This window comes from Nanorana parkeri, unplaced genomic scaffold (assembly GCF_000935625.1).
Source record: "Nanorana parkeri isolate BGI_ZX_2015 unplaced genomic scaffold, ASM93562v1 scaffold654, whole genome shotgun sequence".
Lineage (NCBI taxonomy): Eukaryota > Metazoa > Chordata > Amphibia > Anura > Dicroglossidae > Nanorana > Nanorana parkeri.
In genome coordinates, this window is record NW_017306922.1 from 632,097 (window position 1) to 655,130 (window position 23,034).

The 23,034-nt window shown below is 39.5% G+C and overlaps 1 protein-coding gene across 1 annotated transcript in view; it reads left to right on the top strand.

Annotated features, from left to right (window-relative positions):
• Positions 1–9,142: 9,142 nt before the first annotated feature.
• Positions 9,143–23,034, top strand: part of MTNR1A (melatonin receptor 1A) — a 180,411-nt gene continuing 166,519 nt past the window's right edge. Inside the window, exon 1 of the mRNA XM_018563328.1 lies at positions 9,143–9,326. Coding sequence (XP_018418830.1) covers positions 9,143–9,326 — 184 coding nt within the window. The remainder of the gene's footprint in view (positions 9,327–23,034) is intronic.

Here is a 23,034-nt window from a genome sequence, read left to right on the forward strand (position 1 = left end):
GATCTTGTACTGAACAGGAAGTTCAGGGAAGCTGAACTGAGAGAGTTGGAGTCATCTGGTTGGAAACATCACGACTGTAAATGTTTGGGTGAAAATATTAAACAAATACTATGTTCGGCAATGTATATTTGTTTGATCTGGATTCATTTTTGCAAAACAGTTTGAGAATGTAATACTACTTTAAGATAGATCATGCCACTGCCTAATATATTTCATGATAATGTTTTCCTAAAAAGTTCAATTCACAAACATCAATAACACTAAGGGCTCCATTCGTAATGTTTTTTTTCTTGTTCAACTGTTATTTCCTTGATACCACACTTTATCTACTGCTTGTTTTGTAAATTTTAAGTCTAAACAAAATGCATAACATGACCTATTACTTTATTTTGCCCTTATAATTAATGCAATAATTCACACTTAATAGATTCTGGGTGATGATAACTGAGAGTTGTAATAGCTGTCCATGAAGAAGTGCAAAAATCTTTATTTTTTAAAAATAAATTAACATTTATAGTGGACTTTTACTCCCTTTCACTAAACATCACATCAGCATGCAGCTCTGCATGGTAATATGAAATCATCTTACATTCATTAGTTAAAGGAGAACTATGAGGTGACTGATATACACTCATCCTCATAGTTAGAGCTGACCTGTGACAATGAAACTGTCACACATCGGCTCAATAGATCGGGAAGTGAACACATACTGTTGCTCGTCCAACTTCCCGATCATCTCCCTGCAGAGAGCGGTGACTGTCAGTCAATCTATATAGAGGCACAATTATAGACTTGTCTCTGCAATACATCCCTTTCTTAATACAGGACAGGACCCTACTTGCTTTGCTTAATGCAGCCTGTCACTGCAAGCTACCATTCAGTTTGTGGTCTACAATGACCCCCAAATCTTTTTCTATTTCTGACTTGCCTAGTGGCATACCCATAATTGTATAACCCATTTGCTTATTTTTATTTCCAAAGTGCATTACTTTGCATTTATCGACATTAAGGGGTTGATTTACTAACCTTATAAACACACCACGAACGTGTATACACCTCTGCAGTGTGTTCCCTCCCAGCATGATCTATGGGTGGAACCTAAACACCTTTGTAATGTGTACACACCCAGCAGGTGTGTTGTGCAAAGCCCTGAAGGAATTCCAAGGTGATGTTGGGTAAATTAGCTCTATGTTGTGTTGCTTGCGTTGATGAATGCAAGGAATGTAAATGCATGAGCTAACCATTTTTGTCTAAACTGTGAAGCAGCATTATATATGCATCATGTGCATGATTTTTCCATATATGGCATTAGTGGAAATATGCTTTTAGAGACTTTTTGGTTGATAAATACGTTTTGCTGTGTGAAAATCACACACACCTGGTGTGTGTGTGTGTTTAGGTTAGTAAATCACCCCCTAAACCTCATCTGCCATATAATTGCCCACTCCCCTATTTTATCCAGGTCCTCCTGTAAAGTTATACTGTCTAGGTCCGTTTCTAGTTCCCTCCCTATTTTTGTATCGTCTGCAAACACTGAAACATGGCTATTCACACCCTCCCTGTCTCTATCCACGTACACACCACTTCATCTATGCCCATAGCTCTCAGCTTGTGTAGTAAGCGTTTGTGTGATACCGTATCAAAAGCCTTTGAGAAATCCAGATATACCACATCTACCGGCCTCACTCCATCCATATCTCTACTTACCCCCTCATAAAAAGTTAGCAAGTTAGTCTGGCAGGAACGGTCTTTCCTGAATCCATGCTGATTGTCATTAACTATACCATTATGAGACACGGCTACTAAATTTAAATATGTTCATGCTGAAAGTAAGGAGATTAAGGGGGGATATGATTTTCATGTACAAGATGTTCAATGGTCAAAGCAACATTACCAACAAACTCTTTACGCTTAACTCCATAACAAAGACTAGAGGCCACCACCTAAAATTTGTGGAAAAAAAATTCCAACACAATGGGCTCAGACAATCCACAGCACCCTCACCCAGGCAGGAGGCCTGAGGAAGAAAGAGAGTCTCACATGGTCAACTATGAATATTTAGGTCTTCCCCTAGCATGCACCACTGATCATGAACCTCCTAGTGATTGACTAGGGAGACACAGATTCATAACCAATTTTGGCTGCTTTGCTCTGTGGCAAGTATACACCTACCAACAGGCAGATGCAAACGTTAACAGAGTGCTTAAGGAGGACCAAATAAGCACAGACTATCAAATCAGCATCAGAATGACTACAATCTGACAGCAGCTACATTTAAATAGACTCTTCTGGTAAGGGCAGGATGGCTACACAATATAAATGGGAATATGTTACAAACATAAAGTAGGTGTGTTATCCCAGTTTGGCTGGAAACAAGATAATACACATTAAAGTACATGTCCATGTTTTAACAAAAGTTGTTCAAGCCCCACTCCCTACAAGACAAATGGCTGTACCCAATTTGAACACGTCCGAATGCACAATAATTTGAATGTTCCTTTAACGAAAATTTGCATCCGTCCAAATTTTGTTCAAATGGAAACTATGTTGGACATGTGACTGTCCTCTAGCCAATCAGATGTTTTTGTTAGTTGCAATACAGACACAGACATTTGACTTATTTCCAAAACAAAAATTTGGACGGATCCGAAATCTGAATTACGAACTGCATCAAATTTCAAATCTGAAAAAGGAAAGAAGTAAAAATCCGAACGGATCCAAAACAAAATAATTTTTTTTTTGGCGGGGTTGCATGTCTACCGCCTAATTTGAATTTTTGTTGGATGCAGGATTGCTCCTCCTCATCAAGTGACTTTCTATTCCATTTGTATACAAAATGTGAAGCTCGGTACCTCCATTTTGCTGGATCTGCAGTCTGGGAAATTTGTCTTAGCTACTCTGTGTCTCACCCTGCTCCTTCAATTGATAGTTCCCTGCCACTGTAGGGTTTTATTGATGTCCTGAGTTTTCACTGGGGCAGGAAGCAGGTAGAATCTCTAGTGGGGACACAGAAATGAATACAGAAAAAGTGAAAATGAATTAGTTCAGTCTAATGTTACTTTGACTTTACCATGTTAATGGGATTGCAAACAGCATGGCAGCAAATCTAAAAACATACAAATAAATAAATAAATACAAAGAACCAGTAATGGGTAAAAAACGGCTGCCGCCCTTTATTACTGGTTTTAATAAATAATATCATAAACATATATTGATAAAACTATAAAATGTCAATACTTTAATAAACTAGAAACTCAGCCAAGTCACCACGCCTCGGGCTGGAACAAAATTAAAATGACATTTACCACAACTGTCCCCCATTAACAATTAAAGGTGACCACCCCTGTTCTAGGGGGTTAGCTGACCGACCCGCAGCAGAAAAGGAGGGCAAAAACTGCCAGCTGTTACAATCCCATGAGGGCTGGTGACCTTAAGACAGGTTCCTCCCATTCATTACTGAATCCTGTTAATCCACATCATGGCTCTCATCATTCAAAGGACCGATAACATTTAAAATCAGAAGCCAGAAGGACACGGCATAAGGCCAAATCATTAAAAGGGGCAGAAAAATGCATTGACATATAACTGAAAAATAAACATACCCAGCAGATATGTTTCCAGCAAAAAAGGTGAAAAGCTAAAGGTGACTGACATCTCTGAGCTAGTGATTTTTCTGTCTGTAACCTGGAGATAGAACCCCCACTAAGAGGCCTCCTCTGCTCCCCAGCATCTGCTGTGTTTGATCACCTGAACAGCACGTCTTCATCACCCAGACAGCAGTTTAATCCCTGACAGTCACGTTACTCACCTCACATTAACTGATTGGAATGGATTGATTTGTACCATGAACACTGTTCACAGAGACACAGCACTGGGTGAAACCTCTACAGATTTGTTCCTCACATGACCTCCAACTCTCAGCAACATAAGACTTTTTTCTCTGAAGTCTGAAGAATACATAAAGGGGATGTATAGTGGTTTACAACATATGTTCTTTCTGTGTTTATTATGGGCAGGACTAGAAATATACAGTTAAAAAATATATTTTGATTTTTTTTTTAAGTCAAGCAAATATGAACTATTTCATATTAATTTTTGGAACTTTTATATCCAGCCGACAACTGTTCTAAAAGCATCCCTTTGTTTACAAATCTCCAATAGGATATCAACGTGGTAACAATTTATACGAACTTGGTCAACCAAGCTCCATTTACTGTGCTGTCTCTGTGGGTACCTCATAGCGCTTTAGGGACGTTTATATTTTTTATATAAACATATATGTATATCTTTTATATAGCCCTAATTCACTGCAGTCACTGCATCCAGACAGCTCCTTACATGTTTATTTTGTGTGCTTCTTTATGCTTCTTTATGCTTGGGGTGAGTATCTTCCTCTCTACTTGTTGAATTACCTGCCATGTTCACACCATGGTCCGTTTGAATTTCATTAGCAGCTGCAAGAAACCAACCCACTGATCAAGAGACAGCAAGAGGCTTCCTGTGGGTATGTTTGGGGACAATGCTTTTGCATTACAAACTTAAGAATAGAGGAGTTCCAAAATCATCAGTATACTGACAAATGGCAGTGGGGAGGAGTGATGCACTACAATGATGCCTGCATAAGAAACTAAAGAACTGGGCAGGTAGACAGTGATCTTTGTATGCATTTCATGGTAAATTTTCTATTCTGACTGCAGCATGCCTTTGTAGTGTTAAATATTTACTCATAACATGAAAGTGTTGCCTGCTGCACAACAATGCAAAATGTGTCTATTAAAGGAGGAACATTATTTTGAGAAGTTCTCTAAAATGGTAAACTAAGAAATACATTTATACCAGTCTTACTAGAGTGCAAACAACATCAAAGTGTAGTATATCAATGTCAAATGTAATGTATTAATTGATAAAAGATGCACTCAAAAGCATTTATGCTAGAAGGCAGCAAAGTCATAAGCAGCAAGAGGATGGATTACAGCTGGATTATGAATGGAGAACTTTCATGGATAATAAATGGAGAATGGATTACAGCTGGATTATGAATGGAGAACATTTATGGATTATGAATGGAGAACAGCTGGATCAAGCTGCAACCATCCACATCGAGTGAATGGTGATAGAGTGCTAGGCTCCATCCCTTTTGGGCATGATGTCACAGGCTTCTAACACATTTTGAGGAAGATACATCCCTTTCATCAGCCTACCAGAGTTCTTGTAAGTGGTAATAAATCACTGCCAGTTCCTAAAGACTATATTTATGTAAATAAAAGCAAAAAAAAAAACAAGCTTTACATGTCCAGTGATTACACCAGAGCTAGTAAACCACAGAACAGCCATGTGGGGTCACTGCACTAATTTCTCTCATGAACACTGGAACAAAATAGGGTCTGGAGGGTCTGCCCACAGCAAATTCTTGTTTCCAAACTTTAGCCTGCATTGGACGAAAGGAAGCTGGTTGCAACAAAGTCACCTTATTAAATAAATGTTCATCTTGGTTTTCATCTTGTGCACATGGCCGTCCCCATTATTATATCCCCCCATAGGTGTCATTATCCATATTTTCTGACTAGGCCTAACTCTAAACCCTAAATAAAAATGTACCAAGGTGTTCCATGGTCCCAGGTGGTGCTCCCTTCAGTTCTGAGAAAGAAAGGTTAGATAGCACAGACACACATGACAAGAGGCTCAATTCCAATCTTTTTATAACTATAATATCATTTCAATGTATTATAAATAATTTTGACTAAAAAAACACTGTAGCTGTTTTATAGAATTTAGATCTGTTTTTGGACTTCTGTTTATAGACATTTTTCAGCACACGGTTCCCTGTGTTCCATTTGTCTGATGCACAAAGAGCATTGTGCAGTGAGAAAATAGAGTTCTGTTTGAGAGGATGAACCTGTCTGTGCCAATGGGGGACTTTCACAGATCCTGAAGAGATTGTATTGCATTTTCTGACCAATGAGATGTGTTTCTGATCAACGGCAAGTGCTTCTTAGCAAGAAGTGATTCAGCTGACCATGCTGAGCAATGAGTGCTCGCCATTTGCGAGCATTATTCAATGCTGAATGCAAAGCTGCAGTTTGATATATGTTGTACACTGGCTACAGTGGAAGGAATGGTGGTTGCCCCAAAGGTATGACCATCTGGCTGAGGAGAGGGGGCAGATTTGTGGGGGTAATTTCTTTTTCTCACATTTGGTGAGAAACTGGAATTACCCTTTAAGCTGTCTGTAGAGTGCTGTGTATAATCCTGCTCCAAGGAAACAACTAGAACTAATTGTAGGTGTGCTGTGTGAATGGGAACACATAACAAACAAATTTTGATTCAAAGGTGAAAATACACCTAAAAACGCACTGATAGGCCTCAGCTCAGGGGTGGTAAACTCACCCCAGGCCTTAATGAGCTATGCAATCATTACAGCACCCATCATGCCTAAAGGTGTCCATACACCTTAAGATTATCATACGATAATCGTATGCAATCGACTTTTCGTGCGACAATCGTAAAGTGTGAATGTTGTGCCCGACCGATAGTACTGTACAATCGTACGACTTTTGACGTTCAAGCATGTTTGAAAACTTTGGTCGATCGTACGATGTTCCCATGGTTGGTGGCGTTTTTCGTACGATTAACACTGCGCATGCGCAAACGGAAATAATTGCGGTCAATTACCGCAAGTCGTCCAGGTGTTTTTTTTAAACTACCGCTGATGGAACCTTGCGATAATCGGGGCAGGATGGGGCCGTCGTACGAAAATCGTACGATGGTTCGATCATCGGACGAAAAGTTTTGTTCGATAATCGTAAGTTGTATGCACACCTTTAGTCTAATGTTGATGTTAAAGTTGATGTGCAATGCTGATGTGTGGGAGCTGAAGTTCTTTTTAGGACATCTGCTGCAAAGAAGCTCAGGAATCATTCATGGCTTTTGTATAAAGATCAAATCTGCTTCTCCTACAGGTATGCTCCATTGTCTCTTTAACGTTAAATGAACATAACTATTCAGAAAAGGAACATCTTAACTGCAGTTAGTGGAAAACACAGAATAACATTGGAGCCGATGATAAAAAATGCTGCAGATTGAAAGAGAAGTGTTCTTTCTTGGCACTTATTGTCAGAAGTCTCCTATTGCTGCTTTCTGCGAAAAAAAACTGCAGGGGGTTTTGATAATATATTGCCTTTTTTATCCTGAATATTCATCTTATGATTGCTAGATGAATTGACATGATTTAGCAAAAAACAAGTTGAGCTTAACAAAAGAGCAGTACATTAAATAAAACATTCTGTAGAAGAACTGAAGGCCGGTTTAGGTATCATGAGTGCTATTCATGCTGTTTGTATGCTGTTTACATTGTACCAGAGAACAGATAATGATATGTTCATTGCTACTTAATACATTATAGGAAACTCCACTGTGGACTAAATAATAATAATAATAATAATAATATCTCTCCTAAGCACTTGCTTTTTTGTTCCTGGGCAGCAGACTCTCAGGCTGAGAAGGTGCAGTAGCAGTGTAAAGCTCTGAAGGACACTAGGTGCAGAATGTCCCCAGGGCTCAGGTTTTTTAACTATATATACATGAGTGGTCAACATTAATGTTATGTTTTGGGATAGATAATGTAAAACTTGGGACCTCAGAAGTACAATATGGACTTAAAAAATTACCCAGCTCATACCGAATCAGTCCCAAACAAAGTTGAAGCTACCTCAGATTTATGTAAACCACTAAAGAACATTATCACTAGATGTGTGAATTGTGTTTTGTTCCAAAACCAAATGCCCACGCTGTATTCAAATGTCCAAATTCCAATGAGACCGAATGCAATTGAATCCAAAATTTTTGATCATCACATGTCCGATCAACTGAATTGGACACGTGACTGTTTTCTGGCCATTTAGAATACCCCAAAGAAAGAAAAACCCGAAATGAAACAAAACCAAAAATTTTTTTGCCGCCTTATATGTTTAATTATCACAAACCAAATATCAATCTATGTAAATAAACTCTTTAAAATCTACCATAATAATCTCTCAAAAGGAAACGTGTATGCCTATGCTTCCCCTCTAAATGTTACACACATATTTTATTTGCCCCATTAGGAGAAATAATAGACGTTGAACCCCCATATAATTTCATATTAAATCAAAAAACAAAATCAATAAAAATAAATGTAATGAAGCTAGTTATCTCATTTATAGCGTTAAAAAGTGCAAAATTATAGCGTTTACATGTGCAAGGATTACATATAATGTATGAGTCGCATACAGAATAATAATTGTGAACAGTGAAATCAGGGCATAAACTGTGAATTATTATAAAAACCTCAAAGAACCCATAAAAAGTGAGTCAAAGAAAAGAAAACAGAGAGAGCCAATGAGAGCAAGAGATACTTACATAAAATAATATTCAGTAAGAGGGCATTATGCCGCGTCTTTCATAAAAAAGGTTATTTTGGTAGGTTTTTCTACAGATTAACATGTGGTGCTTAAAATATTTCTCTTTTTTTACTTAAATAAATCCTGCAGCTGTTGGGACCTTCTTTAAGACTGATGTATTTGCTTGTAGGTATTTCCATTGCAATGGTTAACACAGTCTTTTTTAGTGCAGAAAGGCTATTTGCTGTCAAAGCCGTCCCTGTGACCCTGTAAAAGGCTTTACAATAATAATTTTAAAAAAATCATAAAAATAACAATTATTGTTGACCATGTGATTGAGAAAAACTGGGTTTAGAAAAGTGAATGGATGACTTAATAAATGAATGAATGGAGTATGGGAATACAAGTTGTAATATCCATTTCATCCACAAGGTGGCGGTGACGTACCTCTGTGATGACAGCGCTGTGCTGAACTGGCACAACACTAGATGTCACCTGCAGCCTTCCGCTAATTCAACAGCGATGAAGGAGAGGCGCTGGGATGCTATAAAAGTATCATCTTTGACACATGCACATGCAAACTAAAAACTTGGCAGCCAAGCAAAGGATGGCTTCTTTACCAACATCCTGTGTGCCCTCTCTCGCATCTCTTGCAAATCGGTCAGCTGGAGACTTGAGATGAGCTGAAGTTTTTTAGTTAATCACATAACACTAACTAAACAAGAAACAGCCTAGAAGAAAATCCCCCCAAAAATCCGAGGAAAATGCTCTTCAATGCAAGCACACTGAACGGCTCTTTCCACCTCCCCAAGGAGCTGCTACTAGATCGTCCTCCCTGGGTCGCCACTGCCCTGGCTGCCATTCTCATCTTCACCATCGTCATTGATATTTTGGGAAACCTGTTGGTCATCTTATCAGTGTTCAGGAACAGGAAGCTGAGGAACGCAGGTAGGTAGCATCATTGCACCCTCCAAGTTCCTTTGTGGACTTAACCTGATGACCCTTCTCTAACCTTTGATGCATTAGTTGTCCATTTAGTTCTTGAACCTTTGACTCAATGGGCAAAGACTTCAAATTATCCTCCATAACCTGATATGAATCAGCTGCCCATTGAGTTTCTGACTCTCCTATAGGCTGCGAGGTGTCCATTCACTTTTTCCTGACTCCCCTGTAACTTGAACTGCTTTGCCTGCCTATTGAATGCTGTAAACTTGACCGTTCGTTCAAGTCTTCTGTAAACTTGACTTGACTCTCCTGTAGATTGTAATACTTCCCTGGACATCCAGTGCTTTTGTAATCATGACCGACACTGCTATTGAGTGTGATGTTTTAAATGGCCATTCATACAGTAGTACCCATTCATACATTTTTGTATCAAATGTTTCATTGACTTGAATGTACAGCTGTACCCATGTCTACTTTGATACATCTTTGTATCCAATATTTAATGACTTGCATGTACAGCAGTACCCATTTCTACTTTGATACATCTTTGTATCCAATATTTAATGACTTGCATGTACAGCAGTACCCATTTCTACTTTGATACATCTTTGTATCCAATATTTAATGACTTGCATGTACAGCAGTACCCATTTCTACTTTGATACATCTTTGTATCCAATGTTTATTGACTTGAAAGTACAGCAGTACCCATTTATACTTTCACACATTTCTGTATCCAATGTTTTAATGACTTGGATGCACAGCAGTACACAGTTATACTTTCATACATTTCTGTATCCAATGTTTCATTGACTTGGATGCACAGCAGTACTCATTTATACTTTCATAAATTTCTGTATCCAATGTTTCATTGACTTAAATGTACAGCAGTACTCATTTATACTTTGATACATTTCTGTATCCAATGTTTTAATGACTTGGATGTACAGCAGTACAGCAGTACCCATGTATACATTGATACATCTTCATATCCAATGTTTGTTATGACTTGAATATACTGCAGTACACTAGTATACCTTGCCACATTGTTTCCCTATACTTGCTTCATATATTTTAATCATCTAAACGTTTCCAGCTAAACAGTTTGATCAGGCTGGTGTGTGCTGATGGTTATGTTGATCCTGCTGTTCCTTCTGTATGTGTATTTTCTAATATTGTGACCACAGAAGACCTGCTTCTATAGATCGCTGGCTGAGCTGTTCTCATGTAATTACTGTCATTTTGCTGTTGTGACAGCTGCACATGTAGAGTTCTCTATTTTCAGAAGCAGGATCCAATCTGCTTTTTATATCCCTAATATCTCGGCACACCTACAACACTAGACTGTGGGAAATGGTATGACTTCAGGAATGTCAAATGGCATGAATAATAGGCAGCTTCATTAGTGCAAGCTCTGTTGTGTGGGATTATAGTGACTGTCACTGTGGACCTATGGTTGTGTGTACTTTGCAAGTAATTCACTACCATGTAAATGTGTGCTTTACAGACAAGTATTGATTCCATTAATGTCATTATTTACTGGTCTAAGCTTCTAGAATGGCTGTCAATTTCATTGTGATGCCCTTGACTTAAAAGAGGTTTACTTGCAAGGGGGCAAAACAGCCAAATGGAGCAGATCCATATGCAGAAATACATCTGTTTTATTAAGCTTTGTGTACATGTGTCTTCAGCTAAATATGATTTTTCTGAAAATAACAACCTCTCCAGCTTAACTACTAACATACACCAGGCTGAAATAGCTTGTCCTGGTTGCCACTGGCAATAGTGTACAGGTAAGCATTGTCTGGAATCTATCAAATGTACCTCCGAAGCAATTATAATTTTGATCTTAGATATTTAGGATCTTCATGATATACATTATGTTAATGCATTTTCCCACAGATGATTTACCAAACCTTCACCCATGATTCACAAATTTTATAAACAGAATGCAGATGGTAAAATGTGTGAATATTTGGTGAATCTTATGTGAAAACATATATAAATAGACCCCTTATTGTTCGTGTATTTTGGCATAGCTATAGATATAATATAACATTTTTTATTAATGTTGTGAAACCTTTTTATTACCAATTTCTTGTAAGAGAAGTTATAACACAAGTGCACTTGGAGAACAAACCATGTTTTCTACAGAAATGTTATATTTTCACATATGCTGTTGTCTGCAGCATAGTAATTGCCTGCACTGTCACACAGTGAGCAGAACCCCTGCATTACCTTACAATGGTGGGGACCTAACTCCTGATCCATCTGTATAATGCTCTATATTGATGTGGCCGGTAGCTTGCATTAGGCTGTCAGCACAGGCTTCATTTATAGAGCCTACATTTGATTACTGCTGCTTGAGCAAACTGCATTTTTCTGCTCTTAGGGATGGCAAACAGGCAGCAAGGAGTATTTTCTGGTTTATTTAAGGCTTATTGATGTGGGCTCTTGATGACAGATGGCAAGATGTATGCCTAGAGATCAAATCAAATGTAAATTTGTGTCATTTATTTTCAGTTTAACACCAGGGTATTGACTATTGGGATGTTGTTCAGATTATCCACTTATGGTTGTTAGTGATTTATTGTATTCAGAGGCCAGTCACATGCAGCAGAATGTAAGCAAATGGATTGGCTAAAAAAGGTTTATACATCCAGTGTCCCACTTAATGCTGTAGAACTACAACTATCAGCAGTCTCTGCCAGTATATCTGAAGTATAGCAGGACACCTAGAAGTTTGTTTCCATAGAATTGTGTAGAATTGTACCTAAGGCTATATACACCCTATGCTGTTCAATTGCTTCTGTGTGGTCACAGTGCAGTAGATGTTAGGGATGAGCTTCGCGTTCGAGTCGAACCTATGTTCGAAAGTTCGAGTTAGAACCGAACACGGGGGTGTTCGGCTCATCACTAGTAGATGTGTCTTGTGTTATCTGGCTATTGTGTGCAATATATTGTGTTCTTTCCAGCTAGACACACATGAAGGCTTATTTAAAGTGACACTAAACTCAGGGGTGAAATCTTAAAAATGCATTCAAGTACCTTAACTATTAACAAAAATTGAACTTACAGTATTTGTGTATGATTTAGCTGTAGATCCTCCAATCATTCCTGAATTGGTGGTGACACTATCCTTCCTTCTGGAGGGTGGCTACTTTTGTTCTCCATGGTCCCTGTGTGTGTTGTAAAGTAGCCACCACTCCAAGCTCGCTCCTATGATGGACTACAACCTCGCATTTAGTTTACTAATTTGTGTTGAAATTGTAGTCCATCAAAAGAGTGAGCTTTACTTTACAACACACACCCCATCCAGAAGGAAGGACAGTGTCAGCACACATTCAGAGATGATTTGAGGATCTACAGACGAGTGATACACAAATAAGATACATTTTTGTTAATAGTTAAGGTACTTGAATGCATTTAAAAAAAGTAACACCTGAATTTAATGTCACTAATACAGAGTGCAAGAAGCAGTATCCAAAGTACTAAGAATCCTGTTAGGTCAACCCTAATTGGTTGCTGTGGACTACCTCACTTTGAACTTTGACCTTTTTTCCTTACCCTTTTTATTGAATGATCTAGAGCATGCTTACAAAATTATATAGTCCCCAACTATGTATGTATAAATATCTATCAAGCCCTACATCTGCTGCATTCAAGTCTGCATTAATGTATCGATTTTGCTTTTACTATTGATGCTAATACTATTAATATTGGAACACATTATACAAGAAACCCAAATGCAACACACAGCAACCATAAAGCAAATAGACTTAAATGAGGAGAAGTTTATTTTACTAAAGGAGTAGGGCATGGTTACCTTCACTGACCATGGTGAGATTGTAAAACCCTGGTGACACCCCTTGGAGAGACTGCACAGCCCTGGTCAGATCCCGCACATTCCTGGTCAGACCCCACACAGCCACTTAAAACATTGCACAGCCCTGGTGAGCAATACAGAGTATGTAGCTTCAAATTATTCTGCATTGCTGTATAATGTTTTGCTGGGATTTGTAGTCCTCTATAGTTGGCAGGATTCTACATTGCTATATAATGTATTGCTGGGATTTGTATTCCTCTATAGCTGGTGGTATACTGCATTGCTATATAATGTTTTGCTGGGATTTGTAGTCCATCTACAGCTTGGCAGAACTACCAGGGTGACAGCAGTTGCAGCTGTGACTGGCCCTGGCACTCCACCACTGTCCTAAAATCATTAGTCTGTATTGTTTTAGAAAAACTGTCACATGACACTTAAAAAAAAGGTATCAGTACTTCGTATCAGCGACTACTTGAGGAAAAGTATCTATACTCATACTTGGGGGTCTATTCACGAAGCAGCCGAAGGATCTAGCCGTAGCTTCGGCCGATCCCTCGGCTAGCACTAACTCTCCCTGGTGCTCCTGGAGTCTCCCGCTCCTGGCCGCCAAGGAGAGAAACACTGCTTTTTGGTTTTTTGTTTTTATTCTGACACGGAGCCATGTCAGAAAAGAAAAAAAAAACATTTTGGCCATAGGAATGCATTGCTAGATTCCTATTGGCTATTTCAATTTGCAATAGCCAATAGCAAACTAGCATTGCACCCGCCCTCTGCTGCAGTTCTCCATCAGGTCTACAACTACTGATTGACAGCAGCAGAGGGCGGGAACAATAGCTAGTTTGCTATTGGCTATTGCAAATTGAAATAGCCAATAGAAATCTAGCAATGCATTCCTATGGCCAAAATGTTATTTTATTTTTGTCTATTCTGACAGGCTCCGTGTCAGAATAAAGAAAAACAAAAACGAAAAAGCAGTGTTTCTCTCCTGGGCGGCTGTGAGCGGGAGACTCCCGGAGCACCCGGGAGAGTTTTTTTTCTTTTTTTGGACGCCAGCAGAACCGCCGGCCAATAGAAAACAGTTGGGCAGAGCTAGCTGTCACTGCTAGCTCCGCACAATCGTTTTGTATTTATTGTTTTCTACTTTTGTAACTATTTTTCTGTTCTGCTCGGTCCCACAGAGGGACCGAGCAGAACAGCCGAGCCGAATGCCACTCAGCGGCATTCGGCTATTCAATCACTGCTGTTTGGCATCTATAAGAATAGACCGAACAGCAGCGAGTAGCCTGCCGGAGGTGCGGCTTAGCCGATCCAGATGTTGGATCGGCTGAGTCGAACTCCTTCTGCACTTTGGGTCGGCCGTACATGCTGAGCATGTTCGGCCGACCCGAAACCACGTGAAGCCACCCGATGTACAGCTGATTTCAAAATCAGCCTACCAGCCTGAAGTGAATAGCCGAACAGCATTCGTCTCACTTTGCTTTAGGTCGGTCATTCACTCGGCTGCCTACGCAGCTTAGTGAATAGACCCCTTGGTCTTGCAAAAAATAGTATCAGTGCCTCCCTACTTTTAAGTGAATGTAAATCCGATCAAGGAACTTCTCTTACTTGATAGCTTTAGGTACATAAAAGTGCAAAAAATACCTGTTGATTCATTAAGAAACCTGTAACCTGAAACTTCCTGTACTCCCTGCCTCTTCAACACTTTACAGCGCCATAATCAGCAGCATAGCTTATTTCATCTTTGTGGACTACATAAGCCCTCCTGCAGAAGTGTGTTACTATTAGTATAAGGTTACATAGTTAGCAATTTTGAAAAAAGACACAAGTCCATTGCGTTTAACATATAGAGGTTAAAATAAAGAAAAAAGCCTGAAATAAAAAGAAACTCAGTGTAGTCAATACATCTTAAGAAATGGTAAACTGAAATATATTACATTTTTTTTCTTGTGTTTAGATATACCTTACAAGGAACTTTACCCCTATCTTAAAAATAACAAATACTTCTTTAGAAATGTTTAGTAATGACAATCTACAAAAATATACTTCTAGATAACTGCAGGCTCTGTATTCTTTGCATACTTATTTTTCTTTTCCTCTCCAGTCTTCTGACAGTGGCCATTTTTATAAGGACAAATTAATATACAGTATCTCCTTTTACTTCCTGAAACTCTGGCACACGCTGATGTGATTTCTAGTCAAAGGGGGTGAAGGTCCACTTTAAAGGAGAACTATGAGATGAGTGATTTCCACTCACCTCATAGTTCTAGCCGACCTGTGACAATGAGACTGTCACAGGTCGGCTCAGTAGATCGGGAGGTGAGCGAACACATACCAGGTTCGCTCACCTCTCGATCCTGTCACGGCTCTCTGCCGTGACAGTGGGAGGGGCTGGATTCCCCTCTCCCCGCTCCGATCTGCCAGCGCTGACTGGCGGAACCGACGGGGTAGGGGGCGGGTACAGCTGGCTCTGCCTCTAGATAGGCAGAGCCAGCTGTCACTCACGCAGCTGGGCGGATCCCGTCATCTTCGTCGGGATCCGCTCCGGCTGCGGCGTCTCAGTATACTGCGAGCTGTAGCTCGCTGTATACTGAGCTTAGGGTAACGGGAGGACGCTAGTTTGTGTCCTCCCGTTACCCTAAGGAGAACTATGGGGAAAAACACTGACCCCATAGTTCTCCTTTAAGCAATGACAAAATCCTCCTATGACTGTGCTTACTCTGTCTTGTTTATGGGCATCCACTAGCAGATTGCCCAAAACAATGTGTTACCCTCTTCCATCACTTGTTCAAGCTGGGTTGTGTATATATGTTTCAAATGTAAATGTAAAATCAGAATAAATATGTTAGATGCCTAAAACATAAAATCAGTCTTCCGTTGTTAAAACCGTTCCCATTGGTTCTTGTGTGGTGACCGTTTACATTTTGATGCATACAAGGATGCCATTGAATGAGTACACAGAAGATAACTGTACACACACAGGCGAATCCTATGGTACTGTATACATTCTAGTTCAAACTCTCTGATAAAGGGAATGCCTCTACCACATAATAGTTACAAGTGTCACTTCATATTTCAGTCATCTTCTGTTTCCTAGCATGGTTTGGACACTATGCTCTGCCTTTATTTCAGACACGTATAATAAAATGTACAAAAATGTAATCATATTCGCTGATAAGAAGAATTTTGTGAAAACTAGGTAGATAAAAATTAGATTATATTCCTTGGTATATCTGCTCCGTATGGCAGATCTTAGCCAATCTTTAAGATTTAAAGTGGAGTTGTTTTTTTTTTAATGCTGCCTTGCCTCTGGTAAAATGAAAAGGACAGCTTTTGCTGAAATAGTCGCATTATCCCCTGCAATGTCCGCTGCTGACTTACTGCTCTGAGGTTAAGCTCCACTCATCTTCTGGGTTAAATGGTGGCCATAGTCATCCAACTCACTTCCTATGGATCCAGTCTGTGCAGATGTGCATACTGTGCCATGAAAAGCACAAATACCTCATGTTATACATTGCTGCTTGGAATGGAGGTTCCAATTATACATAACTGAACATATGCTGCCTTTTGAGTCAAAAGCATGGCATATGGGATTTTTGTTGACCTGCTGCTTTAAATCCCCTTAGTGCACAAGGATCACAAGCAGCACTATATGGATGCTCAAAGTGTACGGCAAACTAGGACAGCACTGTTCACATTGACCATCAGTGTACAATTGGCTTTATAAGTTCAAGGATGTGTGTGTACTATGTGTATGTGTGTATGTATTTTTTATATAAGTATACCTGGCCCAGTGTGCAGAAGTATTCTTATCACTCTTGGTCACAGTGGAGTTTGTGGTTAATCTAACAGCATGGTTAGTAGAAAGGAGAGCCTATAGATCAAAGGAAACTGAAACAATTCTGATAAAAGCCATTGGCCCAGTATGACAGTCAAGGAACTAGTTCGTAAAAGGAAAGACTCCATACACCCTCAATACATGTTCGCTTTACACCATAAAAACTCCATGCAGATATTTCATTTTTTTCTGTGTACAATGTTTGTCACGTCTCATATTTTTTTTACATACTTATTTTTAAAGATACCTTTATATATTTGACCTAAGTAACCATAGAAATACTGTGCATTCACACCATCAATTTTCCGCTTCTGCAAATGCTAGTTATATAAAAGGAAATCACACCCTGGAGTATATGAGGCCAAGGGGTCTTGCTCTGATCATCTGTTCAAAGTTTCTTTCTTAGTCGGTAAGTTTTTAGCTCGATTTATGCATAAATCTAGTTGATAATTATTTACACTTTGCTATACCTTTCAACTGTGCTTTATTTGAAGGGAGTGTGCCTCTTTTGGAACCAAATTCTCCTGTCCTTCTTCCCCCCTGAGTTGTCCCTCTTACTGGTTTGATGTACAGATATCTATGAAAGGTTCTATTTAACAAAAAGTGTTCTTCTGCACTAAACCCTTGATAATCTCTTAATTATCTTGTTTTTATTTTGAAAAGACAACATAAAGGAAAAGTAATGGTGGGGAAAAAAAACTATTCTGGGTTTAACCAATCATATTTGGTAAATCAATTCTTAATGGTCCACATAACTGGGGACATGGTAGAGGTGTGTCCATTGCCTGTATACATTTTGCTAGAAGTGTGTCCTTCTTTCTCATCTCAGAAAGTTGGGAGGTATTATAAACTTGGGTGTATAGTAAAATGATCCTGCATGATATGCAACTGTACAGTAGTTACACAAGACTGAGAAGTAAAAGGCAAACCAACCCTCTTAGATGGGTATTGGTGGATAGCATTTTGCATTGGCTCCTTATTTGTCTGCGTGCCAATTTGAAGGATTTTCTTTTAGTTGTTTTTTTTAACTCTACCCACTTTCACAAAACCACACTTAATGTGTCATGGAGGAAACCTGTACTGAGGGAATGTGGAAATTGACATTGCCGACCTCTGTCTGAAAACGTCAGTTACCTAGCTGTAAAAAGAACTCCAGGCATAAATGTTTTTAAAGCTTGTAATGGAGCTTAAAATAAAGTTATACTCACCCAATCCTCCAAGCTGGCCAGACCTGGAGCATTTCTTAGACCTGGAGCATTTCTCCTCCTCTGCTGCAGCGGTCTAGGAATCCTCAAGTCATCCCGTCCAATACTGTGTATAGGACATGAGAACGCCTACCACCGCTGCAGCGGAGGAGGAGACAGGCTGGACGTAGGGCTGCTGGCTTGGAGGATTGGGTGAGTATAACTTGGAGTGTGAGAGTGACTCCACTACAAGGGCTAATAAAATTTGTTCCTTAACTCTGGACTCCTCTTTAAGCTGATACTATGGATAATAGTTTCAGTAAGTAAACAGATCATGAGTCTTGGCCTCATTGTACATTTCTAATCTACATATGTCTGTGAGAAAGTATTGAAGCTAGACACAAGCAGGGAAGCTAGAATTTTAAAAAGGAGTTTATCAGTGGCACCCATATGTTTCAGGTATAGATTTCCTTCAAAGGAAGTCCATGAGAGGAGAATGCTAAGAAATGTATAGTTTTGCCCACTGGCCATCTTTATGTAATTTGAAGTTCTAAAGAAGAACTCCAGGTAAACAGATAAATGCACAGATGAAATACATATAAAGGGGTTGGTTTACCTACCAAATGACTTGTATTCCTCTCCACTTAGTCCTGATATTCATACAGTTCTTCCACATATCCCAATGCTGGCAGGGCAAGAGACCTGATTTTTCTCAGCTGCAGTTTAGTAACACTTAGAGGTCACTTCCCCAGCCTGTGAATTAACAGTGAAAAGGGAAACATCAGACTGCTGAGCTCTTCTCTCTGTCATTCTGATCTCTCTATTATGACCAAGTGCTGGCAGTGTGTGATGTGTAGGTGTTTCTTGAACATGCCTGTGAAGCATCATCATGACCCATAAACAATCCTTTCAGATAGGGCATTCACTGATCAGCCATTATATTACGACCGCACACCTAATATGGAGTAGGTCCCAATTTTGTCACCAAAACAGCCCTGACTAAGCGACGCATGGACTCCACTAGACCTCTGAATGTATGTTGTTGTATCTGGCACCAAGCCTTTAGCAGCAGATTCTTTAAGTCCTGTAAGTTGTGAGGTGGGGCCTCCATGCATTGGACTTGTTTTTCCAGCACATCCCGCAGGCGCTCGATTGTACTGAGTTCTGGAGAATTTGGAGGCCAAGTCAACACCTCAAACTCCTGGCAACTGCAGACCTGGATCAACCCACAAGAGATGCAGTTCTAGAGTTGCTCTGACCCAGTTGCCTAGCCATCACAATCTGGTCCTTGTCAAAGTTGCTCTAATCCTTACACTTGCCCATATCAACCTTCAGGGACAAAATGTTCAGTTGCTGCCTAATATATCTCACCCACTTCCAGGTGCCATTGTAATGAGATAATAAATGTTATTCACCTGTCAGTGGTCATAATGTTATGACTGATCTGTGTATATCACAATATAAATATCTGAACTGCATATGATTATTATCCTGTTGCCATTATACTGTGATCTATGTAAAAAAAAACTTCAAATTCAATATTACCTCTGAGCTTATTGGGCTCTTCTTTTTCTGCCTCACTGACTTCTTCCATTTGATCTGTTGAATTGGATGTTGTACTGGTCATCATGTGCTTTGTAATCCTTTTTTCTCATCATATTATGAGAGAATCATGGGATTCCATCAGATTTTACTTCACTGCCCCCATCACCTGCTTGTAATAAACCATAAAGTGTATGTAAACCCTAACAACATACTCTTATTTGCTCCTGTTTGGTCTGTTTAATTAGAACCATTTTGCTATATTTGATAAGTGCAATGAATTATTATTATACAGGATTTATATAGCGCCAACAGTTTGCGCACCGCTTTATAATATAAGGAAGACATTACAATCACAATACAATTCAAGACAAGATGGTAAGGAGGACCCTGCCTGTGATGGCTTACAATCTAAAAGGGAGGGGTAAATGATACATGAGGTGGTAGCTGTGTGGGGATGAATTGCTTGAGAACGTGATGGTTGAGCGGTTTGGTTGAGGTGGGATAGGCTTCCCTGAAGAGATGAGTCTTCAGGGAACACCATAAATACAATAAATTAATCGGTTATGGCTCCCCCAGTGTCCCCTGTATTATCTTAAAAGTGTCCTCCTTGTTCTTATCTTGGACTACAGAATAATTAACCTTTAAGTTGTAGCGATGGGAGAGTGGCTGTGACTGAATAGTTTACCAAAAGAAACTGGACAGGGCTGACATCACTCCAACCACAGAAATGCTGTGTGTTGTCAGCCAACAAAAGGACCTAAAAGCTGAGTGAATTTGTACATGTGTTGCAGAGATACATAGACTTAAAAAACAATTCTGGACTGCATTGCTACATAAGGGATAGATAGATAGATAGATAGATAGATAGATAGATAGATAGATAGATAGATTAGATTACAGACTCATTATAAATGGATGCTTGGGATCAAGGCTCTGGCATGCACCCTGCTATCTATCTTGCACTTCACTGTTGGCCTCATACTGTAATTGGTGACCTCATTATCCAACACTGTGGTGCAGGAGACAGCAGGGAACTTATCTGAGCCCTGGTTTTATCTATTAGCACAAGCAAGAGTACTAGGATTCTGGGTACAATCAGGAAGATCTTTCATTCATTCTATTGTAACTTTATTGTTTTTTGTTCGGTACTATATATAAAATATATGCTATATTATCATTATTTAAAAATGTTTTGGGAAAAAGTCATTAAGTATTATAGTATTTTACCACACAAGATTTGGCAACTTAAAGGAGAACTATGAGATGAGTGATTTCCACTCACCTCATAGTTCTAGCCGACCTTTGACAGTGAGACTTTCACAGGTTGGCTCAGTAGATCGGGAGGTGAGCAAACACATACCGGGTTCGCTCACCTCTCGATCCTGTCACGGCTCTCTGCCGTGACAGGGGTGGGGCTGGATTCCCCTCTCCCCGCTCCGATCTGCCAGCGCTGACTGGCGGAACGGACGGGGGAGGGGGCGGGTACAGCTGGCTCTGCCTCTAGATAGGCAGAGCCAGCTTTCACTCACGCAGCTGGGCGGATCTCGACATCGATGTCGGGATCCGCTCCAGCTGCGGCGTCTCAGTATACCACGAGCTGTAGCTCGTGGTATACTGAGCTTAGGGTAACGGGAGGATGCTAGTTTGTGTCCTCCCGTTACCCTAAGGAGAACTATGGGAAAAACACTGACCCCATAGTTCTCCTTTAAGTACATGCTGTAAATGTATTGTTGTCATTGTGATAATGGCTATACGGTGCTTGAATTGCAGGACTTGGCTGAAATAAAAGCAGTTTTTGGCGCTGCGGCACCCTTCATGAAAGTTCTTGGGTCGAACAGTGACTGCAGCCAATCAGAGGCAGCCCCTCCTCTAGAATTCTTACAGGGGGATGCCTGCCACTGTCAGAATACGAAAGCCCTTCAGGGTAAGCCCTTGATTTCCCCAACCACACTAAATGGAGGAATCGAGTTATTTTTCTCATTCAACTCTGAGTGTATGTGTATGTCCAGCTTTACTCTGTATTGTTCTAGCTACTCTTTAATTTATCTGCATATCACAAAATGAATATATTTGAATATTTAGACATTGCTTATTAACCTATACTGATGCAAGTTAGATCTTGGTAGTGTTGGGTGTTCACAATGGAATGATAATATACAGACATGTTAAAAGCGTTTGTTAAAACTGATGTAAATATTCCAGCTAACTGGCGAAAAAATCTTATAAAAAGGTACATGCCGGTTATTTTGGGAAAAACAAATATGGCGGACAAATATTATTATTTTTTTACAATGGCTTTGGTTGTATTGCATTCACATGTAGTATACTTTAATAGGAGGAATCACCCCAATAAGGTTTTAATGGGATTCATCACTAAGTTCACATTTGCTAGATTTCAAACAGGATTTGCTAAACCTTGGCGAATCAGACATATGAAGAGATTCACCCATCTATAGTTTTGAGGCTTTCCATCCTTCACAATTGTATTGTTGGTTTCTAATATTAAACTTTATATAGTGACTGAAGGTCTATTGAGCACAAAGACAATACATTGGGGCAAATTTATCAAAACTGGAGCAAAACGAATCTGGGGCAGTTGCCCATGGCCAAATTAGCTTCTCTCTTCAGTTTGTTCGGTTACGTTTTGAAAATGAAACACAGAAGCTGATTGGTTGCCATGGACAATTGCTCCAGATTCTGCTCCAGTTTTGATACATTCCCCTAATTGTTCCCACACATATTTCAATAATTTGAGCAAACTTTAGATATCACCAAAATAATGTCCTTTGGGCTACCAACAGTTTTCAGAATGGGAGTCATCTCTGCCCAGGGGTTAGTGTACTGGTATTTCAAATGTATCGGAGAAGCATTTATCAAGTGTGTGCTAAAGGTTTACCTTGTGCTTGCCATGTTATTACCATATGCCTATCACACTTTTTCCATGTGTTTGTCTTGCATTCATATTGATTTGTATGGAAACATAAAAGCAAAACCTGATCTTCAACTGACCTTAAATCAAATAAAAACCTAATTACTGAAATCTTACTTACACTTTAACATGTTATAGTAATTTCAAAAAGCATATTTCACTTTTATTTTCTAAATCTGCAACTTTCATTGGTATTCAAATACTTGGTGATCCTGCCATGCAGATATTGTTCAGGCACTTCTTGTTATAGGGTAAAAACGCTTTGCATCGGTCTCCCAATTGCTGTATTGTCATCCTGTTAAATGTGCTTCTGATGAAAAATATAAGCGGCCATGCTGATACTTAATACACAGGCATGTTCTGCTGTTGTCACCATCAGGAAGCCTGACCTG